Source organism: Agelaius phoeniceus, chromosome 6 (assembly GCF_051311805.1).
Source record: "Agelaius phoeniceus isolate bAgePho1 chromosome 6, bAgePho1.hap1, whole genome shotgun sequence".
Lineage (NCBI taxonomy): Eukaryota > Metazoa > Chordata > Aves > Passeriformes > Icteridae > Agelaius > Agelaius phoeniceus.
The window spans coordinates 51672655-51691961 of record NC_135270.1 but is presented as its reverse complement, the minus strand read 5'-3'; the positions used below and the strand labels follow the sequence as shown (position 1 = coordinate 51691961).

Genomic DNA, 19307 nt, shown 5'->3' with positions numbered 1-19307 from the left:
GTTTTCATGTGGTTGTCAGATTCAGATTGTAGCTGTTCTCTGCCCCTATTTCCAAAAGTCTGCATTCAAGCAGTTATTTGTTCCCAGCTGATGCTTGGGAACAGTGAGCTCTGTAAGGGCTCGTGAAATTACAATTTTTGCATTTGTCAATGCTCTATTTGAAAATAGAATTCCTGTTTTCAGGACAATGACAGATAATATTAAGATTTCCTTCTGTCACTGTAGGATGCTTGGCTTCTACAACCTGTTTCTCTGGCTTACTGAGTCTTTGAATCCATGCCTGAATTTAAAAAATGGCCTGTTGCACTTTGAGTTTGGGCATTTAGAGGAAAAAAATAAGTAGACTAATAAAAAAAATTGCTTGCTGTATTCTGTGATGATTAAGAGTTGGTCTCTAAGTGGTTTGGAGGTATAGTGTAGAATTTCATATAATAATATGAACAGCCAAAAACTTTGCAAACTCTAGTAAACAGTGACTGCAGTCTTAAAGGCAGGGTGTATGCCTAGTTTGAAAGTGGGAAGTTGGTGCAATGATGCTGGTTTTATTTGTCATACTGGGGTTTTACTGTAGCACTCCAAGACAGCAAAATTCTGTGCAACTTCGAGGAATATTTTACCTTCTGTAAAGATAAAGTTGTGTCTTTTCCAGAAAACTCTCAAATGCCAGATGAGGTCAATACCAAAAAGCTGGTTTGAGCACATTTCTGCAGACTTCAGCCCTGCCCCTATATGATGTGTTGACCTAAGGCCTAGGGCATGGCTGCTCTATAGTTTTGGAAAGTGCTGCTGCTCCCAGAATGCATTTTTCTCTGGTGGATAGAAATTCACCCATGTCCCCTACAGCAAGGCATCAGGTGCAGCTTTGCTACAATAGCCATGGTGTTTGTATTCAGTTCTGTCCTTTGTGTCTCTCAGGAAGAATTACTTGGTCTGAGTAGGAGTCATCTCTATCTATTTACAAATTTGCCTGACTTGTTGGTAATGGTTCTATTTGTAGTAGCAGAAAACCCAGCTACAAGAACTGGGAATCCTAACACCGACAGCCAGTGTTTTCTGGAGTCAGGCTGCTGTTTTTCCCTTGTTTGAGATTATATTCAGTAGGAACAAATTTTCTTTTTGGGCTGATGGGTATAAGTATCCTCTTGCAAGTGTTGCAGGTGTGACTTGTTGTTAACACAATATCCCTTCGTGGTCCTTTATGGCCGAAGGAGACCTGGTGGTGTTGCTGGTGGGGGACATGGGGCTGTGACAGTGACAACAGGCCCTGAGGCTGCTGCTTGAACTGGATTCTTGCTGCAGCACAGGAACCATGCAGGTCTCAGATGAGATGGAAGATGAGGGGTCTGCAGGGGCCTGGCACTGTTGAAAGTCCAAACTGCTGGAATCTGACACAAGTGGTTTATCTAGCAAGGAAGGTACTTGGGAATAAAAACATTGAAATCTCAGTTTGGAGGGGTCAGAGGCAAGACAAGCTCAGGCTTCCTAGAGATTTGTAGAAAGACTACAGAAATCTTTTCAGCTCTTTATCTGAACATTTTGAAACACTGCTTGTAGGGTCTGGTCAGCCCTACTCTGTGATTCAGTGCAAGCTGGGGGTCAGAGGGATAGGCTGAGGAAATGACTAGGGGTGTGCACCAAATTAAGATGGGGCAGGAAAACAGATTCTCAGCAGACATGTTAACAGTTTATTAGGATACTGGAGGCAGTTACCTTGTGAAAACATGCTGGTCAATCTTTCTGCCTTAATACAGAGAGGACACCTTTGTTCAGAAAGTTATATGGTCTTCCTAGATATTTTAGAACTGGAGTGGGCAATGTGCTTACACTGTAATGTGTGCTAAAATAAATGTTTATTTCTTCTTCGGCTTGTGTTGTCACCTGTGAGCGTACCAGAAAAACAAGTGCTGCCTAACAGTTCTCCTATCATTCTTCTAAATGGTGAGGATTAACATTCTGAGAAGATTATGGCAGTTTACAGGACCTTATAGTCTGTATACATTTTGTTTATTACTTTATCAAACATCTGAAAGCTCGGGGATGAAGCTAGGTAACACTTAATAGTGCTGTGCCTTTCTTGTTTCTTAGAGCCCAGTAAATGTGTATGTTAAAAGCTGCTTTATTTCAAACCACTGCAGAGTTTGAGTAAACATGGAAGAGACTGTAAGGTCTCAAGTTGCCAACTGTGAATGCCAGAAGGTATGAAGGGGCTTGAAAGAATATGCTGCTTCATTTTCAAGGTCTAGAATAAAAAAAAATCAGAAAACTGCCAGTGTTTTTCAGAAAACTGCCAGCGTTTTTCCTGAAATTTCTTGACACCTACTGGAATAATCACCATTTTAACCTCTAGCTAGGGAGTGGGCTTAAGGCAAATGGCTTTGGAAGACTTTCTGACAGTTGTTTAGCCCTCAGTTACATCACTTACCAGGCATTCATAGCAGAAACTTCTTAATTTTTTTTTCAATGTGCATAGCTCTTAAATGTTGTCAGAAGTTCCTCACCCAACTGTCAAATAGTACTCTTTTGGGATTTAGAAATGCAGAGTGCTTGGTCTGCCCCGGGTGGTTTGAGGACACTAAAATTGCAGTGAATTGAAGTGTAATCATAACTGGGCTCGAGGGCTGTGATCTCTTCTGTAAAGGCTTGCCAGCAAAAGAAGCAGCTCTGTAATAAATGTAAAATGGTAAAATGTTTCTTTCAAACCATTAAGGAGCATCCCCAGAGTATTTCTTATCAATTGCATTGCAGTAAATCTGTGCAGTGCTCCAATTTATACATTGGCAACCATTGTATGACTCTCCTCAAACTTCACATGGAATGAATGATAGTAATGCTCATTCATTATTTCCACAAATGAGCAGTGATAGGTTTATATATATGTGTGTTCAATGAGCTGATGTTGCCCTGAGCCCAGAGCAGGAAAGCAGGCCAGGTGTACCCTTTGTGTGGCTAAAAGAGCAGCACATTCTCATGGAGGTGCAGTGCCACTCTGAACTTTGTGCCTCCATGCAACCATGATCCTATACCAGCATGATCTGTCAGGTGTCTTTCAGAAGTGCACAAGGCACAGAGTATAATTTAACAGCAAGCCCATTAACTGGCATAACTATTCCCATGTCTTGGAAAGCCTGAGAAGAGGTACACAAATACCAAATGGATTTCTCCAAACTTGTCTTTTCGTTGTTCACACTAGTTTCTGCTGTGGTTCCTGGCTGCAGCCTGGAGCTCTTAGAATTCAGTAAACATTTCTGGACCATGTTTTGTTTCTTGTGGTCTGATAGTGATCCCAAACTCTCCTGGTCAGGATGAAGTGCCACCAATACCACTTCTGACTACATCTTTAAGGAATTAATCTGCTTCAGAAGCTTGATGGAACAGCTGTGCTTCATACTCTTAGCTTGAAAAAATACAGCAGTTACTTTAAAACTGCTTAGAATCCCTTCTTTAAGGACAGGGTATTCCAGGAAGCAACTTGAAACTGTAGCTGAATTCAGATATTTATAATTTCAAGCACAGTTTAATTGCGCATGCTGGGTAGTGTCAATTCAGTGTCCAAATATAGATACTTAAGTAGTTTTTTGTTTCCAGCAGCAGTATTGAAACATTCAGCCAATTTAAGTCGGTACAAGACATGAATGTATAATGAAACTCGTTTTGAGGGCAAGAATTGTGTGTGTTGCCACATAGCCTAGAACAAGTCTTGAAGCTTGTGAAACTTGTTTTCTGCTCTGGATATCATCTTTCCTTCCTCCCTTTCATTAGAGTGGTTTGCAAGAGGTTTTTTGTAACTTTGTGAACATATTGGAAGGATTCTGTGGGCAGTAAGTTCTTTTCAGTGAAATGCAGGTGATGTATCTGCTGTATGGTTACATCTGCATCACCTGGCTGCTTGGAGGAGTAACTTCAACATGCGAGCTAGCTACATGGGAAGGGTGCCAGGACTGTGGCCATCCCTTTCTAGGATGTGCTGCCCATGCTGAGACTGGAGATGTGGTTTGTCAGTATGATGGCCCTACATAATTATCTAATGGAAGGGAGCAGTGTGGGAGGCAATAGTAAATCATACTGGAGTTGCAGTAGGTGTAGAAAGCAGAGGGTAGGCAAAGGTGTTAAAGCAAAAACTAAGCTAAACTGAGAGGAGAATTTTTCAGTGTGTAGCAATAATTGTGGGCCCGATTGCTACTAGGTTGCTTGAGGGCATTCCACTTATCTGGAATTATTGTTGCAATTAAACAGTAGTCCTTGGCATTAAGTGTCTTCAGCTTTAAATCTCTTCCTTTGAGACAATCCAGTTAATTGGAATATATGTTATTGCCTAGTTATGTGTTATTTATGCTGTTGACTATAATGCAATTAAAAAAGGACTTTAAAAAATTGACACAGTGATACCCAAGATTTTTTTTTGCTATTCAGCTAGGCTCCTTTCCTTCTGCTCTAGCAGTTACATGAAACAGGTCACAGTAAATACGTAGTGATATGTATCAATATGCATCAATCTTTTCTGTGCATTCTAGAGAATTTGGAAAAAAAGTGGATGGTGTCCACACACACTTGTTTTTTCAGTAACACAAATGGAGGAATGGGTTAAATTTTTATTAGGAGTTCTTTCCCCCATTTATAGAGGTGCTGCCTCTTTTTTGGTGGTTGAAATTACTATGATTCTTAGTAACCAAGACAGAGCTATGTAACATGTACATTTTGGGTTAAAAAACAATTGTTATGGAAATATGATGCTTAGATAGCATCATTCTAAAGTCCTAATTGCATGCAAGGCCTTGTCAAAATTTCAAAGCACATTAGCTGTCTTGGACTGGGACAGAACTTCTCCTCTTAGCTGTTCACTCTGGAGCAATGTATTGTTACAGTGTTCTGTTGCACCTCTATTAACATAGTATTGCTTAATTTTAACTTGTGCCTTCATAGTTATCAATGTAACTAATTTTTTCTACTTTTGCAAAGTAGTCTGACTAAGCAAAATACAGGAAATGGTGATGGCAGGTTCTAGTTTTTGCTCTCATTAGTCATCATTAATATAGAGATTTCCATGAAGACACTTGATAAATGTGCCAGCATGGCCAAGGAGTTGCTGTCTGAAAGTCATACTAAAGTGATTTTGAGCCTTGTTGGCACATTGCAATGGCAAATAGAACAGGTTGTGTTAAGCCATCACAGGACCTATTTTTGAAAATTGTGGAATATTTAGATCTTTACAAAGCCATTTAAGTACAGCAAAGGTAGCACATAATTGCTATTTCATGTCTTAGTGTATGAGCAGTTTTACTTAAGCATTGTGTAGTATGTATGTGCACAGGATAACAGGTAAAATCAAAGTAACTTTCTATGACATACTGGCTAATAAATATTTTAGTCCATATTAACATTTCTGTATTTATGGTTTTGCCATTTGGGAAATTTTCTTATGTGAGCACTGGGAGGCTAGATCTAGACAACAACTAATCTTACTTCTTTTGTAGACTTTTTCAAAGTTTCTTTTATATGTTGAGGGTGTTTCTTCTGGGATTACACTGCCATAGCAAACAGCTCTTCCAGGACAAAACGTGTAAGTAGTGTTCTCACAAACAATCAAAATTTTGCATCTGGATTTATTGAAGCATATGTCCATCATGTGACTGTCTTATGCCTTAGTAAACAGCCTGCATGAAGAGTTCAGTAAAAAGATGGTCTAGCTGAAAAACAGATGCTTTGCAAGAACTGGATTTTTCTGAATAAGTACAAAAGCAAAAATATTATCTAACAATTTTTTTTTGTTTACTTAGTTGATGTTAACTGTTTTTAAAGCAATGGCATACATATACTGTAATTGTACTCAAACCTATCCTGTAGGAAGAGAAAGCATTCATTTGGAAGCATTAAGAACCTGGACATACATTTCTGGTAATTTTTTTGCCAGTAAGTTCTTTTCATTAAAGAGGGCTAGAGAGACATTTTCTGTATCAGTCTTTATTTTGTCCCCATTGGGGTAAAAATTGGGGTAAAATTTTATTCCTAATCAGTTAAATTTATTTAGATTATTGTAATTTTCATATGGTACTGTGTCTTTAGAGAATAGAAAAGCTTACAACCACTGGTGTGGTAGATTCCTCAAAGAAAAAAAATGCTTGTGAGAAGCAAGTATCCCAGAGAGGGCAGACAGAGGTAAATGGTACCTGTACCTATCTCCTGAAGGGAATAAAACCCATCTGCTAAGTGAGAAAGATGAGGAGCTATGGGAAGGAAATAACTGAATCAAAAGCCATGAGGCTTTCAAAGACTTTTTCTCAGGAAGACTGTTCTTTTTAAGAAGTGATGGTGACAACCTATTTAATTTGCTTTACCTGAGCGACAAAATGTTCGGAGTCCTATTGCAAATAGATCATGTGGTTAAATCAGGTCTTTGAAAAGAAAATAAATGTGAGTTTGTGTATGAAGTAGGAGAAGCTGCCCTGGATAATTTCACAGGCCTCCTGAAGAAAGGAAGCTTACTACATTGCAGCTTGGGCTGCAAGAAGCAGCGTGAACACATCCAGGAAAATCCCTCTGTCCTGCTTTTCCTGTAGGTCTCTAGTAGCCTGCTCTTGATTGCTATCACTGTTGCTTTTCCTCTGGTAAAAGAGGTGAGGGGAGAAGAAAAGTAAAGGAGACTGTGGTAAGGATGAAAACTGCAGACTTCACAAAGAAACAGAGCAGGGCAACTTCTCACTGTTCCTCCAGGAGATGGTGGGTGCTCTTCAGTGCAGTCCTTTGTCGATGAGAAGATATGAGGGAATGTAGTAAGTGCTTTTTAATCAAGAAGATTTTGGAGGAAGATCTGTGGCTTTGGGTGGTCTTGAGTCCAGGAAGCAGACACTAGAAAGGGAGGAGGCAATGGTAAGCAGAAGCTCATAAGATGGAATTAAAAAACCTGCAGCATGTAACCAATATAAGTGTGTTCCAGGATGTCTCTCTTCCTGCAGAACGTGAGTATCTGGGGCTGTGGGTTGCTGCTGGAGGTGGCTTTCTTGACTTGATATTCAATTGAAAAGCCTAAGCATCTGGCCTATATTTTATATAGAATAGAGTGCTCAGATTAACTAACAAGAAGGAGCTGCATTTGAGGGGTGCAAGTTGTTTTGGGAGAGCAGAAGATCCTAGGGCACCCTCTGTTACTTGTGCATTGGACTGATTATAAATACAGCATCTTGTCACGAGGAGCACATGCATCAAAGCTAGCTCTTCAAGGAAATTGTGTGGGTTATGGCTAAGGGAAACAGAAATTCACATTGTATTTTAAGTGGAATGCAGTCATAAGTGGAAAAAATATGGGGTTTTCTATTATTAATCTTATTAGTGCTTTCTTTAGGTCATTTTTATCAGTGTTGTAATCAGTGCTACAGAAATACTTCAGATCCTGTTTAAAAAAAAAAAAATTAATTTGTTATTAGTCCTCCATACAATCACAGAAGGTCCAACTTCCAAAAGAGCTTGCAACTTAAACAGAAGAACCGAGACATGCTGGAGAAAGAAAATACACAGACAGTGAATTGCAATGACATTTGTATTTAGAACAGATTTTGTGACAAGTTTGTAGAGGAAGTGGAAGAAAAAGGAAAAGGCGGTCATAGAAGAGGAGAATTAATAGCAAGAAGAGAAGGGGTGGAGTACATCAAAGATGAAAGAGCTGGGGGGAAAGGGATTGAATCAGTAACTAATTAGTCATTTATTTAGTGGGAACATTTAGATTAATACCTTAGGAGTGATGAGAATGTTAATGTGGTTTCCAAGTGACATGATGTAGGTGGTTTTCAAAAGAAAACATAGCATTCATTGTAAATGTATAAGCTGAATTTTTCTTAAAGATCACAGATCTCTTCCTCCACCCACAGTGTTCTTACACTTCTTGATTTCATCTATTTGCTATGAAATGTATTTATCTTTTTAGCCACAGTCATAAGATTCAAGTTTAGGAGAAAAAACCAAACTTGATCAGTGGAAGCAAAAGATCACATTTTGTGTAGAACTGGTCATATCAAGTGTAAAATTGTGTTCTCCTACATACAGATTGGAGAGCTCCTGTCAGTTGTCTGAGCATTAATAAGCATTAAGTTTGTCCTTTAAGACCCCAGCTTCTTAACATATGTTGATGTAAGAGATGATACACTTCCCTCTCTGAAGCAGAGGGGAAAAGGACTTAGGCTAGGCAGTCAAGCTAGAAAAAGAAATTGCAAGTCTCATTTGTGTGCATCCCACTCATCTGTCCTCCCTTTTGATGCAGCCAAGGAATGTATCCCACAGCCACCCACAATACTCATCTCTCCTTGCTCTCTGCATGGCTTGAGAATTCCCTTGTCTTCTCCTTGTCTGCCCTTGTTTACCCATATGTATCCTTCTAATAGAGATTCTAGATCTGCACCCCTCTGCCATCTGTGCCCCTGTATGCCAAGTAGATGCATGGAGTGGTAACTATTATGTAATAATGAGAACATAATGTAATTAATATCTACAAGGATCTGAATTAAAGAAGATGCAATGTTAAGATACTGCATTGAAATGTACTGAGTCCTTGAAGTGAAGGGAAACTTGGAGAGGTAACTCTTGCTGTGAGAACTCCTAACTTGGTTGGTATGTAAAAGTCTGGCAAATTTTTTAGTAGCTGGTTTACTGCTCTGTAAAGTAAAAAGTAATAGTTGAAGCTAATCCAAGTCCCAGAGGAGATGAGGAGGGTGACAGAGCACAGCAGGGATTCTGAGGCCACTGGAAAAGAAAGTGAGATACACATCCAGAAGAAATCTGACTTCATGTGGTCTGCATCATGTAGGATAAGTTTTTTAAGTCCAGCACAGTTAAAAATTAACATAGTGTTTACTTAGCTCAATGATCATATTCACAGTTTTGTAACAAAGGTTGCAACTTGTATTTTTACGCAGTTAGAGAGGGGGAGAGGTAGGTGTCTTTACAGTGCTCAATGACAGATCTTTTAATGTTTTTTTTCCAATCAAATCTGACTGCAGCTCTATGTAGCACTACAGTGAACTGAGGGGTTTGTTAATGATTAAATGGAAGTTTTTTTTTTTTTGACCTATTATTTGGAAAGATCTGTGTTTTATTGTGCAAAATTGGCATTGTTTCCATATACAAAATGCAGTCCTGTGATGAAGTCAAACTCTCTTATACCAGAAGTATTGCGTTTCTTAAATATGCTAAAGCAGTCATGGTTATTTTTTAAATAAAACAACAAAAATGCATTCACTTGGTGGCAGTTCTTTAGTACATCTGAGGTTTTGTGCAGACTTCTCATGGTTACCTTCTGAAGCTGTTAGGTAAACATGCTCACTTTTTAAAGCTGTAAGTAAAAAGGAAGCGTATTTTACAGCTCATTAAAATATTCTTTTTGTGTGTGATGTGGAAACCAGTTCAAAGTCTCACCCAATACTGCTCTTTGATAGCAGTATTAGAGAGGGAGATGGATCATTTACACCTCTCACTGCCAGTTTTGGCATGATTCTCTTTGTCAGGCCAGCTGATACACTATATTTGGAAATGTGGCTGTGTTCTGTGTTACTAAGCATGTTCATCATTGCTGTCAGTGTACTCGCTCTTTGGAGAATGCTTTCAGGAATTTTCAGCAACGTTCATTTGAAAGAAAACATGGCATAGTACTTAAAGGCTATTCACCAGAATACAGCCAGAAAGCCAAACTCAAAAAGAAAAACAAAAAAACCCAAATTGCTTTTCCACTGAAATGTGTGCTGCTTCTTCAGACATACATAAAGTTTGTGGTTCTGAATCTGAAGGATTTTTTCTTTTGCTTCTCCCCGTGTAGTGCTGCTATATTTTATATATATATATATATACACACATATATATCTTTTACATGTATTTATTGCTTTTTCTGTTGTCATGCAGGTACTGCCAAACACCCCTTCTTTTCATTGCTGTGTCAAAAAGAGGACTTGAACTTTCTTTCTAATCAATAACTTTAGTCACTTGCAGGAAAAAACCCCCACCTTTTTGTCTGAAATTTTATTTAAAATGAAAAATATACTGTTTTTTTCCCCTGAAGTTACAAATATGTCATGGAATTCTAGGATTTTTTTAAATTGAATTGAAATTTAACTCTATAATCTGTTTCATGAGCTAAATTACAAAGGTGGTTTCACAAAGGAAGCACACTTACTTTCTCCATATTGGGTCTCCTGCTATCATTATAATCATCATTTGCTGGTTAAATACAGCAGAGCACTCCTTAACTAAACTTTTTTCCCAACCATGAAATTGGATGAAGTGTTCTGTTAGATTTCAGAAGTTTTGAAAAAACATTCATAATCTATTTTTAAATTATTTATTTTATAAGATATAATGTGTGACTTTTTAATGATACATAGACTTCACAGTGCTGGTATTTGGAATTCATTTTCTAGACAGCTATGTATAGCAGCAAATCCTTTCAAATTATGGCTCTTGCTAAACAATTCAGCTGTCAAATGCATTAGTTTTAAATAGTTATATCTGTTTCATGTAACTGAACACTGAATGAAGATGAGTATGTAGGAAGTAGAAACCTGTTTTTCTCATTGGGAATTGGATCCAAAAGTACAGTTTTGATCAAGGTAGATGATTCCTTGAAAGGAAATACTTCCTTAACTAGATATCCCAAGATGTCAGTCTGATCTGATGGTTTTGCTTTTTTTTGTGTGTGTGTGTGTGAGAGAGAGACTTGCTGATTTAATTGTGCATGTAGAATATTTTCTCTGTAGAAATTCTGATGGCTAAGAAGCAATAGTTAGACAGGATGCATGTATCAAAGGAGAGAGCAGAGATACTCACAGAGCTTATTTCATATTCATATACTGGTAGCAGTATACTGAAAAAATGCATTTCTGATTATGGTGCCATCAATCTTTTAAGTTGTGTTCAATGAGCTTGTTTTTTTCTATGGTATGTTTGCTGTGTTTTATTTGAGCATCAGTAGTAGCTGAGACATATCTTGTATTAGCCTTGAATTTCTTGTGTAGACCAGATTTCAGCTAGATTTCTGGTCTTGGCCTCTGAAACAATATTCATCTAGGGTAGCAATATAAATACAAAGCATTGTTCAAATTTTCCTTTTCATTGTATTTGGGAAGCTGAAGTTCACAGCCTCTGAAATCAGCTTTATCTTTAGACATAATTCTTGCCACTACTTTCACTGGAATAATGGATTATTGCTACTGAGTGTTTCATACAAGGAAAAATTCAAAAATTGTTGCTAACTGTGTACCATATTTGAACAGCTTTATGTATTGCTGTGTTGTTTTTCTGAATCCACAGTGGCACTTTTCATGTCTCCATTTATAAAATGTGCACAGTTTTCTTTGGCTTTTTTCTTCTCAAAGATTTACTGATGGATGTTTATATTTCAAGCAGATTATTCCTCTCAATACAACTTTAAAATAATAATGGAAAGAAAAAAGCATGCAGTATATTGGTAGTTGTTTGTACAGAACATTTGCTAAGATTGTTTTTCCCCAGTTTATTGATCAGTTAACTTGCTTTATTCTTGGAAATGAGAAAACAAAATCCTTCAAAATAATTTCATTTTTTCAACCTGCATATCTTAATACTTATGAGTATCTTGATATAAACTATAGGCCATTTATAACTTTTATAATGAAATAGATGGTGTGTGAGTGCTTTAATTTTCTGATGATTCTAAAGATGCAGGGACTTGTGCTTAGAGGAAATGTAGAAAACATTTGTATGAATCAACACAGGACTGTACTGTTCTTGCTCTTAAGCTTTTGGACTCCATCTACAGTCCTGCTGTTGGATCCATTACAGACCCATCTGACTTGATTTTTCTTAAGAGCTGAAGACTCTAAAATAAATGTAGCAGAATGGCATATGGGAGAGTGGAACATGCAATAGGCAATGTGCAAATAAAGTCTTTGTGAAGGATGTACCACGAGAAAACTCCTGGGGGGTAAAGAAAAAAAACAAAGCAGAAGGAAAGACTGTATAATGGGAAGACCATGAAAATAAACTCTAAGTTAATTTTTTGTTGGTGTTGTTATTTATCTTTGTCTCACACTGCGTTATGGCAGGTTGACCTTTTATATGGATCCTATTTCCAGTGAGCACTATTTTAAATCCAACATGGATTGCATAATGAGCATTACTGCCCCCTTCATTTGTGCTGAAAAATATAGAGAAATCTCATATCAAATGTAATTGTTTGTGGTAGAACAGCACCTTTCAAGGGGATGTCCAGTGTTCATTCACAAACATCAAGAGATGTGATCAGACAGTGGTTCTCACATTGAATCTGTGGGATCTTTCCTTACCAGCTGCATGTGTGGGCTTTTCATGGTAGAAACTGTATTGGGAAAGTAAGTTATGCAACTCAGGGGGGACTGATAAAATGAAGCAGCACAGGTGGGTTGTTTGAGCCTCTGACATCTGTCAGAGAGTGCTAAAATCAGGGGATGTGGATATGCCCCAGGACTTCACAGTTTGTGTGTACTTGTTTTGTTCTTGCACTATGTTTAATGTCAGAAAATGAAAGACTCGTTTTCTTTGCCTTTGGAAAACACCTTATAGTTTTGCCTTACTTCCCTTTTATGAGGTGTTGCTTTTCAGTCAGTTTTGAGCTCCTTTAATTTTGAGTTAATAAGTTAACAGTGTTAACTTAGCTTGCTTCCTGATCATTCAAAGTTACTATTTAAAATAAACCTTGGGTTTGGTAGCTTCTTGTTCTCGCTAATCTTAATGGAAAAGGAAAGCAGCCAGATTATAGACCTTTCCTCCTAGAATTTTCAGCTGCTGGTCAGTACATTGCAGTGTTAATACCAGTTGCTGAAGAGCAAAACTTTTTGGCAGCATATGAGAGGAAGCATGTAATTTTGGGTCTGCTAACTGCACTGACCAAGGATAAAATGATTCCTTTTATATATACAGAATGTTCAGAACACCTGGAGCCCAAAGTACTGCTTCTGTACAGTGATTTTTGCATTTTATGGATGTTACTGTGCAATGTGTTGTAACTTAAAGCTGCTATGGCGGTGGTGATCTTGATGACTTGGGCAGATGTTTGAAAGCTTTGAGATGTCTGAAGCTGTGGACATGACTGTCTCCCATCTCACTGCAAAATAACTGGACATAGAATCTTCTGTGCTGTACAGGAAGATATTATTTACTGTATAGACTACTTATAGATGTGCAGACTTCAGTTGCAATAACATGTGGAATTGTAGGGAAAAAAAGTATATCTGGAGATTGAGAGGCTCCATTTTTTGCTTTAGCTTCAAAGTTAAATCAGGTTGCTTAGGGCCTTGCCAAGTCAAATTTTTAAATTCTCCAAGGTTGCTTGGAGATGCTGTTAAATCCCTGTCTTGTTCAGTGCTCTACCATCCTCAGGGTGAGAAGTTTCCTTATGCCTATGTGGAATTTCCTTTGAGGCATTGTGTGTCTGTTGCCTGTTGAGTTTTTGCTGTGTTTTCCAATAAGAGTCTGATTTCATCTGTTGCATAATTCCCTATCACATAGATGAAGGCAGTAGTGGACTCCCTTTCATCTCCAGATTGAACAAATGATGTCTTTCATTTTATGTGGTAGCCCTTTTAGTGGCCTTCCTCTGGATGTGCTTCAGTTTGCCAGCACCTCCTGCTCTGTGTGGCCCAAAGCTGCAGCACTGGACATGGGGCCTCACCACTGCAAGCAGAGGGGAATAATTGCTTCTCTTGACCTGCTGTTTGTGTTCTTGCTTATGCAGCTCAAACTGCAGTTAGTTTGCACTGGTTTATGGATGCTGGCTTTTGTTGAATTTGCTGTCCCCTAGAGTCTCCAAATCCTTTTCTGCAGAGCTGCTGCTGGTCCAGTCTGCAGCTATGATGCACTATATGATCTTTTCCTTCCCAAATGCAGGATACTATATCTTTGTATAACTTAACAAAGTCACTTCTGGCTTCTTCCTCCAGTTAGTTGGGATCCTTCTGAATGCTGGTCCTGCCCTTCAACATATTGGCTGCTTTTTCCATTTTATATCTTCTGTAAATATGTGAGGATCCTTTCTGTCCTAGCATCCAAATCTGGTGATTAATGGCTGGTATTGTCTACTGAGAAATCTGAGAAATACTGCACCTAATCTGTTGGCATAAAGGATTACAGACCAAAACTCTTTGAACTTCATGATTCAAGGAATTATTTGCCTGCCTATTCAGTCAATGTCTCCTCAATTTGACAATTGGGGTGCTATGGAGATAGTGTTAAAAACCTTGCATAAGTCAAAGCACTGGCACCCCCCAATTCTCCCCGGTCCATGAAGCCACTTCCTCTTGTGCTTAAGGCAGTGCAGAGGTTGCCTTTAGAAGTCTGTTTTCTGATTCCAGTCACATTTATGTCCATCATGCCTGGATATAACTTCCTTTTAGAACTCATTCTACATTTTGTACAGCATGTGAGGTGAAACTCACTGTTTTCTAGTTCTCTGGATCCTTTACTCTCTGCTGCTTCCACCTTGCCTTTCAGCTGGATTTTGTTTGTTTGATTTTAAGTTACCAGTTTCCTGTCATGAGCAATTACCATGACTTTTCAAAGATGGTAGCCAGCAGCCTTCCAGAGACATCAACTAACTTTTTTAGTACTTTGGATGTTTCCCATTTGATCCTATGTACTTGCATAGGTCCAGCTTACCTAGATAGCTTTTTGATTTGGCTGCTCCTCTCCCTCAAACTTTGCTAAATGCAGAAACATGGTAAACCTGATAGCAGCCCTTGCTGGTAAAGACCATGCCCAAAGTGTCGGGTGTCTCAACTTTTTCTGTACCTTTCATCACTAGGTAGGTTCCTGATTTAGCAGCTGAATTACACTTTCCCCAGAGTGTCTTCTGCTCATGGTAAAAGCTTTTCTTCTTGCTTTTCACATTCATCCACAATATCAGCTCCAAACAGGCTTTGGCCTCCCTCTTTCATCCTCTGCTTGCCCAGACAGTGCATCTATATTCTCCTCCAGTTGCCTGTTCCCTGTTCCACTTTACCTGTGTTTCATTTGAGCTCTGTCAGTGAGGAGTCCTGTGCACAGTCAGCTGGCCTCCTGCTCTTTGGTGCTCAGAGAAGAGTCCAGGAAGATGATTGGCTGTCATGGACTTGTTTGTAGCCTCCCAAGCCATTCTGATTACCATTCCCTGAGCAAGTCCCAGCTCTGTCTGCTGCAGTGAGTCCAGAGTCTTTAGTCTGCTTTTTTCCTTCCTTTCTTTTCTCAAGACATGCTACGATTTCACAATTACTGCATCTGAGGCAGTTGGCTGTCTCATGTGTAAGCAGTTCTTCCTTATTCATGAGTACCAGATCCTGCTCAGCCCCTCCTCTAGAAGCCTGTTCAGTGCCAGCATCAGAAATTGCTCCCAGTGCATGTGAGAAATTCCCTGGATATTTCACACCTTACTACAATGCTGTTCCAGGAGGTGTTGTGTGATTTAAGTCCTGCAGGAGAACAAGGGGCACTGAATATTGGAATACCAGCCTAAGATGATGTTCCATTTACTTTGGGAACTGAAAACAAGTTTTCTTTAACTAGTTGCCTTGAATCAGAAGAAGCTGCAGCAAAGACATACAGATGGTATTGTGATTTTATTTGAAATGGAATACTTAATTTTCAATTAATTTTGAATTACTATGTAACATACAGTCAAAATACTAATTCAGCTACTATTGGCCATGCAGCTGATGAGATAAAATAACCTGGTTTTCTGTAGCCTGAATACGTTGGAATCCACAATATTTGTTCACAACTAATGAATTTGCATGTGATTAGAATAATTTTTCTTTTTGTTCTAAGATTTCTAGTTCCTAATTACCCTGAAGTAATTAATATGCAACTACATGAAATATTGCTTCAGATTCCACTGTGTAGCTCTTATGTTCAGGCCATGTAAATAATACTTGCACATATATATGTGCGAGAAATAATTTCTCATTCTTTTCTTTTTCATATGACTAGTGAAAGAAGATCTCATTCATTCGTACTTATTATATTTTGTTTCATTGTAATTGGTGACAGTGTGCTTCTTAATCTGTTTTAGTTGGAAGATGGGGAAGAAAAGCCGAGTAAAAACTCAGAAGTCAGGTACAGGAGCCACAGCGACAGTATCTCCAAAGGAAATGTTGAATCTAATTAGTGAGTTATTGCAAAGTAAGTTTTGTTTTTATGCCTCTCTGGGAAAAGGAGTGCTGTGCAAACCACACAAAAACATTTTCTAGCTGAAGCCAATGAGTTGTGTTTTTTCTGTAAATGGCCAAGCTTGCTATTTCAGAGTGCTTAAGGTGGATACTTTGAGATACATACTAAACTACCTCTGTTAATATATGCCACCATTGGCTTATTTAAATGGGTATTTATTGGACAGACCGTATTTGTGGCAGTATTTGGCTTTTCATCTGAGTACAAGCATAAATACTGGGTGAGATTAGATTTTTAAACAACCAGATAACTTGGCATTGAAGCTTTGTTAAAAATGTTTTTCTTGTAAACTTGAAAACTTACACTGTTTCCATCTGAAACAGTACTTGAACAGTACTTTGAACTGATACTAGAGTAGGGAAATTAACTGTGGGCAGCAGTAATACAACTCAGTTCAACTGCACAGATATTTTTGTTGCTTAGATCTGTTGTTGTTGCTGTTTGGGAACTTTTCGTAGTGCTTAGATCTTGTGTATAGACCAAAGATTGTTTCACTTGTTGAGGGACTTGGAACTCATCCATTATTTCTAGTAAATATGAAAAGCAGAGCATAATTTCATACGATGATGCTAAAATACTATTGACTCTTGCTACTGTCATTAGTAACTGCTATGATATAGTTCTTTTTGAAACACAACTCCATATTTTCATATTCTGGACACATCTAAGTGTTGCCTTAGAAAAATTAAAATTTTTCTTAGCATTGCTCGTGAGGAGGAGACAAGGAGTTGGCAAAGCAGTTTGATGCTTATGCTACAATTGGCCTCTGCTTTGCTACCAAAAATAAAATGTGGATCTAATTTGCTAAGCAAAGACAAGTATCAGCTGTTCTTTTTGTCAAGCTTCCATATTTTATTCAATGCTAAGATTTTTCAAATCACTTGAGCAAGGTAATCTTCAGCTGTCCACTTGGATTTACATGGCTTAGATCAAGAAATCCACACACTGACATTTAGAATATTGGCAGAGACACTGTGGATGTAATATAAAGCTGAAGCATGGCTTTGTGTTCCTTTACTTGTCCCTGCAGTACTTTTGCATCTATGAAAACAGTAATGACTAGGCAGGTCAAATGTATGTACCAACAAATTTCTCAATTATTTAAGGTATGCTCTGTGCTATTATTATCTGCTTTCATTACAGCAAGAGTGATGGCAAGCAGGGTAATGTAAACAGAGTGCTTTGCTTGAATTATTGAAAACAGACACTTTTTGTTGTTTGTCTTATCAGAGATATTATTTACTTAATGGCCTGGTTGTTTACTTTTTTCTCTACTCAGCTTTTTAAACATTTGCTATTTCTAATATCTGAAGGAATATTAAAAATAAAATAAGTTATAGTGTTAAGATTTCAAAAGTCTAAATTAGTTACCTGTCATATAATGGGATGTTTGTAACAGTGGAGATTGTTTTATTTGCCATGTAAACATATTTGAAGGACAGATAGTACTGAGATTCTGTTAAATTACTGTGAAAACATAATTCTGAGGTTAAAATGTATATGTAAATGTGTGCATATATAGATCTATGTGTGTATATATATATATGTAACATGTACTTAATTAAAGAAAACATTTTTATTTCCAGAGTGCAGCAGTCCTCCCCCAGGTCCTGGTAAGGAATGGGAGGAATATGTACAGATCCGTTCGCTTGTGGAGAAAATCCGCAAAAAGCAGAAAGGTAAATGTGAAACACTTGCAGTGTTTCTGAAATGTTCAGGTGGGCTTCACCACTGGCATTAACCATTTGAATACTCAGAATTCGGAATGATTATCACAGACAGATGATCCTGTGAGAATTTTGTCTGATAAGTAGAAAAAGGAGCTTGAGATTGTTTTCTCATCACCATCTGAAGGACTAGAAGTAACAATCCTTAGAGAGTAATGGGCTGCCTTGGTTCCTGGTTGCATAGTCTGCTGCTCTGTCTCTATACATCTGAACATTCTAAAGTTAAATTTGTAACTGTTTTACATTAAGGCTTTACTGGATGTTGAAACAGTTTCAGCAAGACAACATCAGGACATCAAGTGATGACAAAAGTATATAAATACACTAAGTAAATGCAGCAGTTAATAAGTCTCTCTGCTCTAAATTATGCACATAATCAAAATAAAGAAATTATTGTAAATCACAGTTCATGAAGAATTTTATTGCCACTTTTCCAAAGTTTAAGGTATGCTTCTTTTTCATACTAGATCAGTTTTCTTCTATTATGGAACGTAACATCTTGCTGTTGATAATACTTTCTTTATATTAATTTTGTTATGCTTGGAGGTATACTCTAAAAGATCCTTTTCACATAATTTTAGTAAAAGTAACCTCTTTTATGACAGATATATTTTAATGACTGAGAAATACTTTTTAACCTTGCAATGAATAGGTTTGGGCTGGATATACCTGAAAAAGTCCTAAACAATTCTTTCCTCTCTCTTTTTTGTACAGTTATAGCAAGAAAGCCAGACTACATATAAATGGAGCTTGTCTAGTTCATGGTGTTACTTGATAAAGCAGATACTTAAGAGTCTTGAAACTTCCCTTTTACACCTGTTTTTAATATATTTTGACTGATGCAGAAAGATCTTACTCCATGAAAGGACTTAACACACCTCTGATCAGTCTTTGGCAGAGGGTGTATGGAAGAATAAATGATGCTCTTTCAGTGACTGCATTCTGTAGTGATGTAGATGTGAACTTGGTTCATTTTTAACTGTGCCATGACTTGTATAAACTTACTGTACATGTGCAGGTTTTTATGATGTAATATATGTTTTAAAGTCATAATTCAGGTTAATAAGAGCAGAGTTAGCACGGGGGTTGCCCTTGTCTCTGAATCTTTCTTCTGCACCAGAATGATTAAACTATCCACAGGAAAGATGCTGCTGGCAGAGATGGTAGAATTAGTGTAACAGTATCATGTTAATAGAGCATAGTTTTTCCTTTGGAAGATACCAAACCTACTGACCACACTGCTATTGACATACAAGTGTCTTTCCATGTAACATTTTTCCATACACAGTGAGCAGCAATGGTATGGTGTCTTTCAAGACTGTTTTTAATAGAACATAGTAGTTAATCTACAGAGTTTTCTAACTTAAGAAAGGCTTTAGACCTAATAATATA

General features: G+C 37.8%; 1 protein-coding gene across 1 annotated transcript in view; it reads left to right on the top strand.

Moving 5' to 3' along the window:
• The window catches only part of SETD3 (SET domain containing 3, actin N3(tau)-histidine methyltransferase), a 61509-nt gene that overhangs the window by 6955 nt on the left and 35247 nt on the right, over positions 1 to 19307 (top strand). Inside the window, exons 2-3 of the mRNA XM_054635791.2 lie at positions 16031 to 16140; positions 17775 to 17867. Coding sequence (XP_054491766.2) covers positions 16031 to 16140; positions 17775 to 17867 — 203 coding nt within the window. The remainder of the gene's footprint in view (positions 1 to 16030; positions 16141 to 17774; positions 17868 to 19307) is intronic.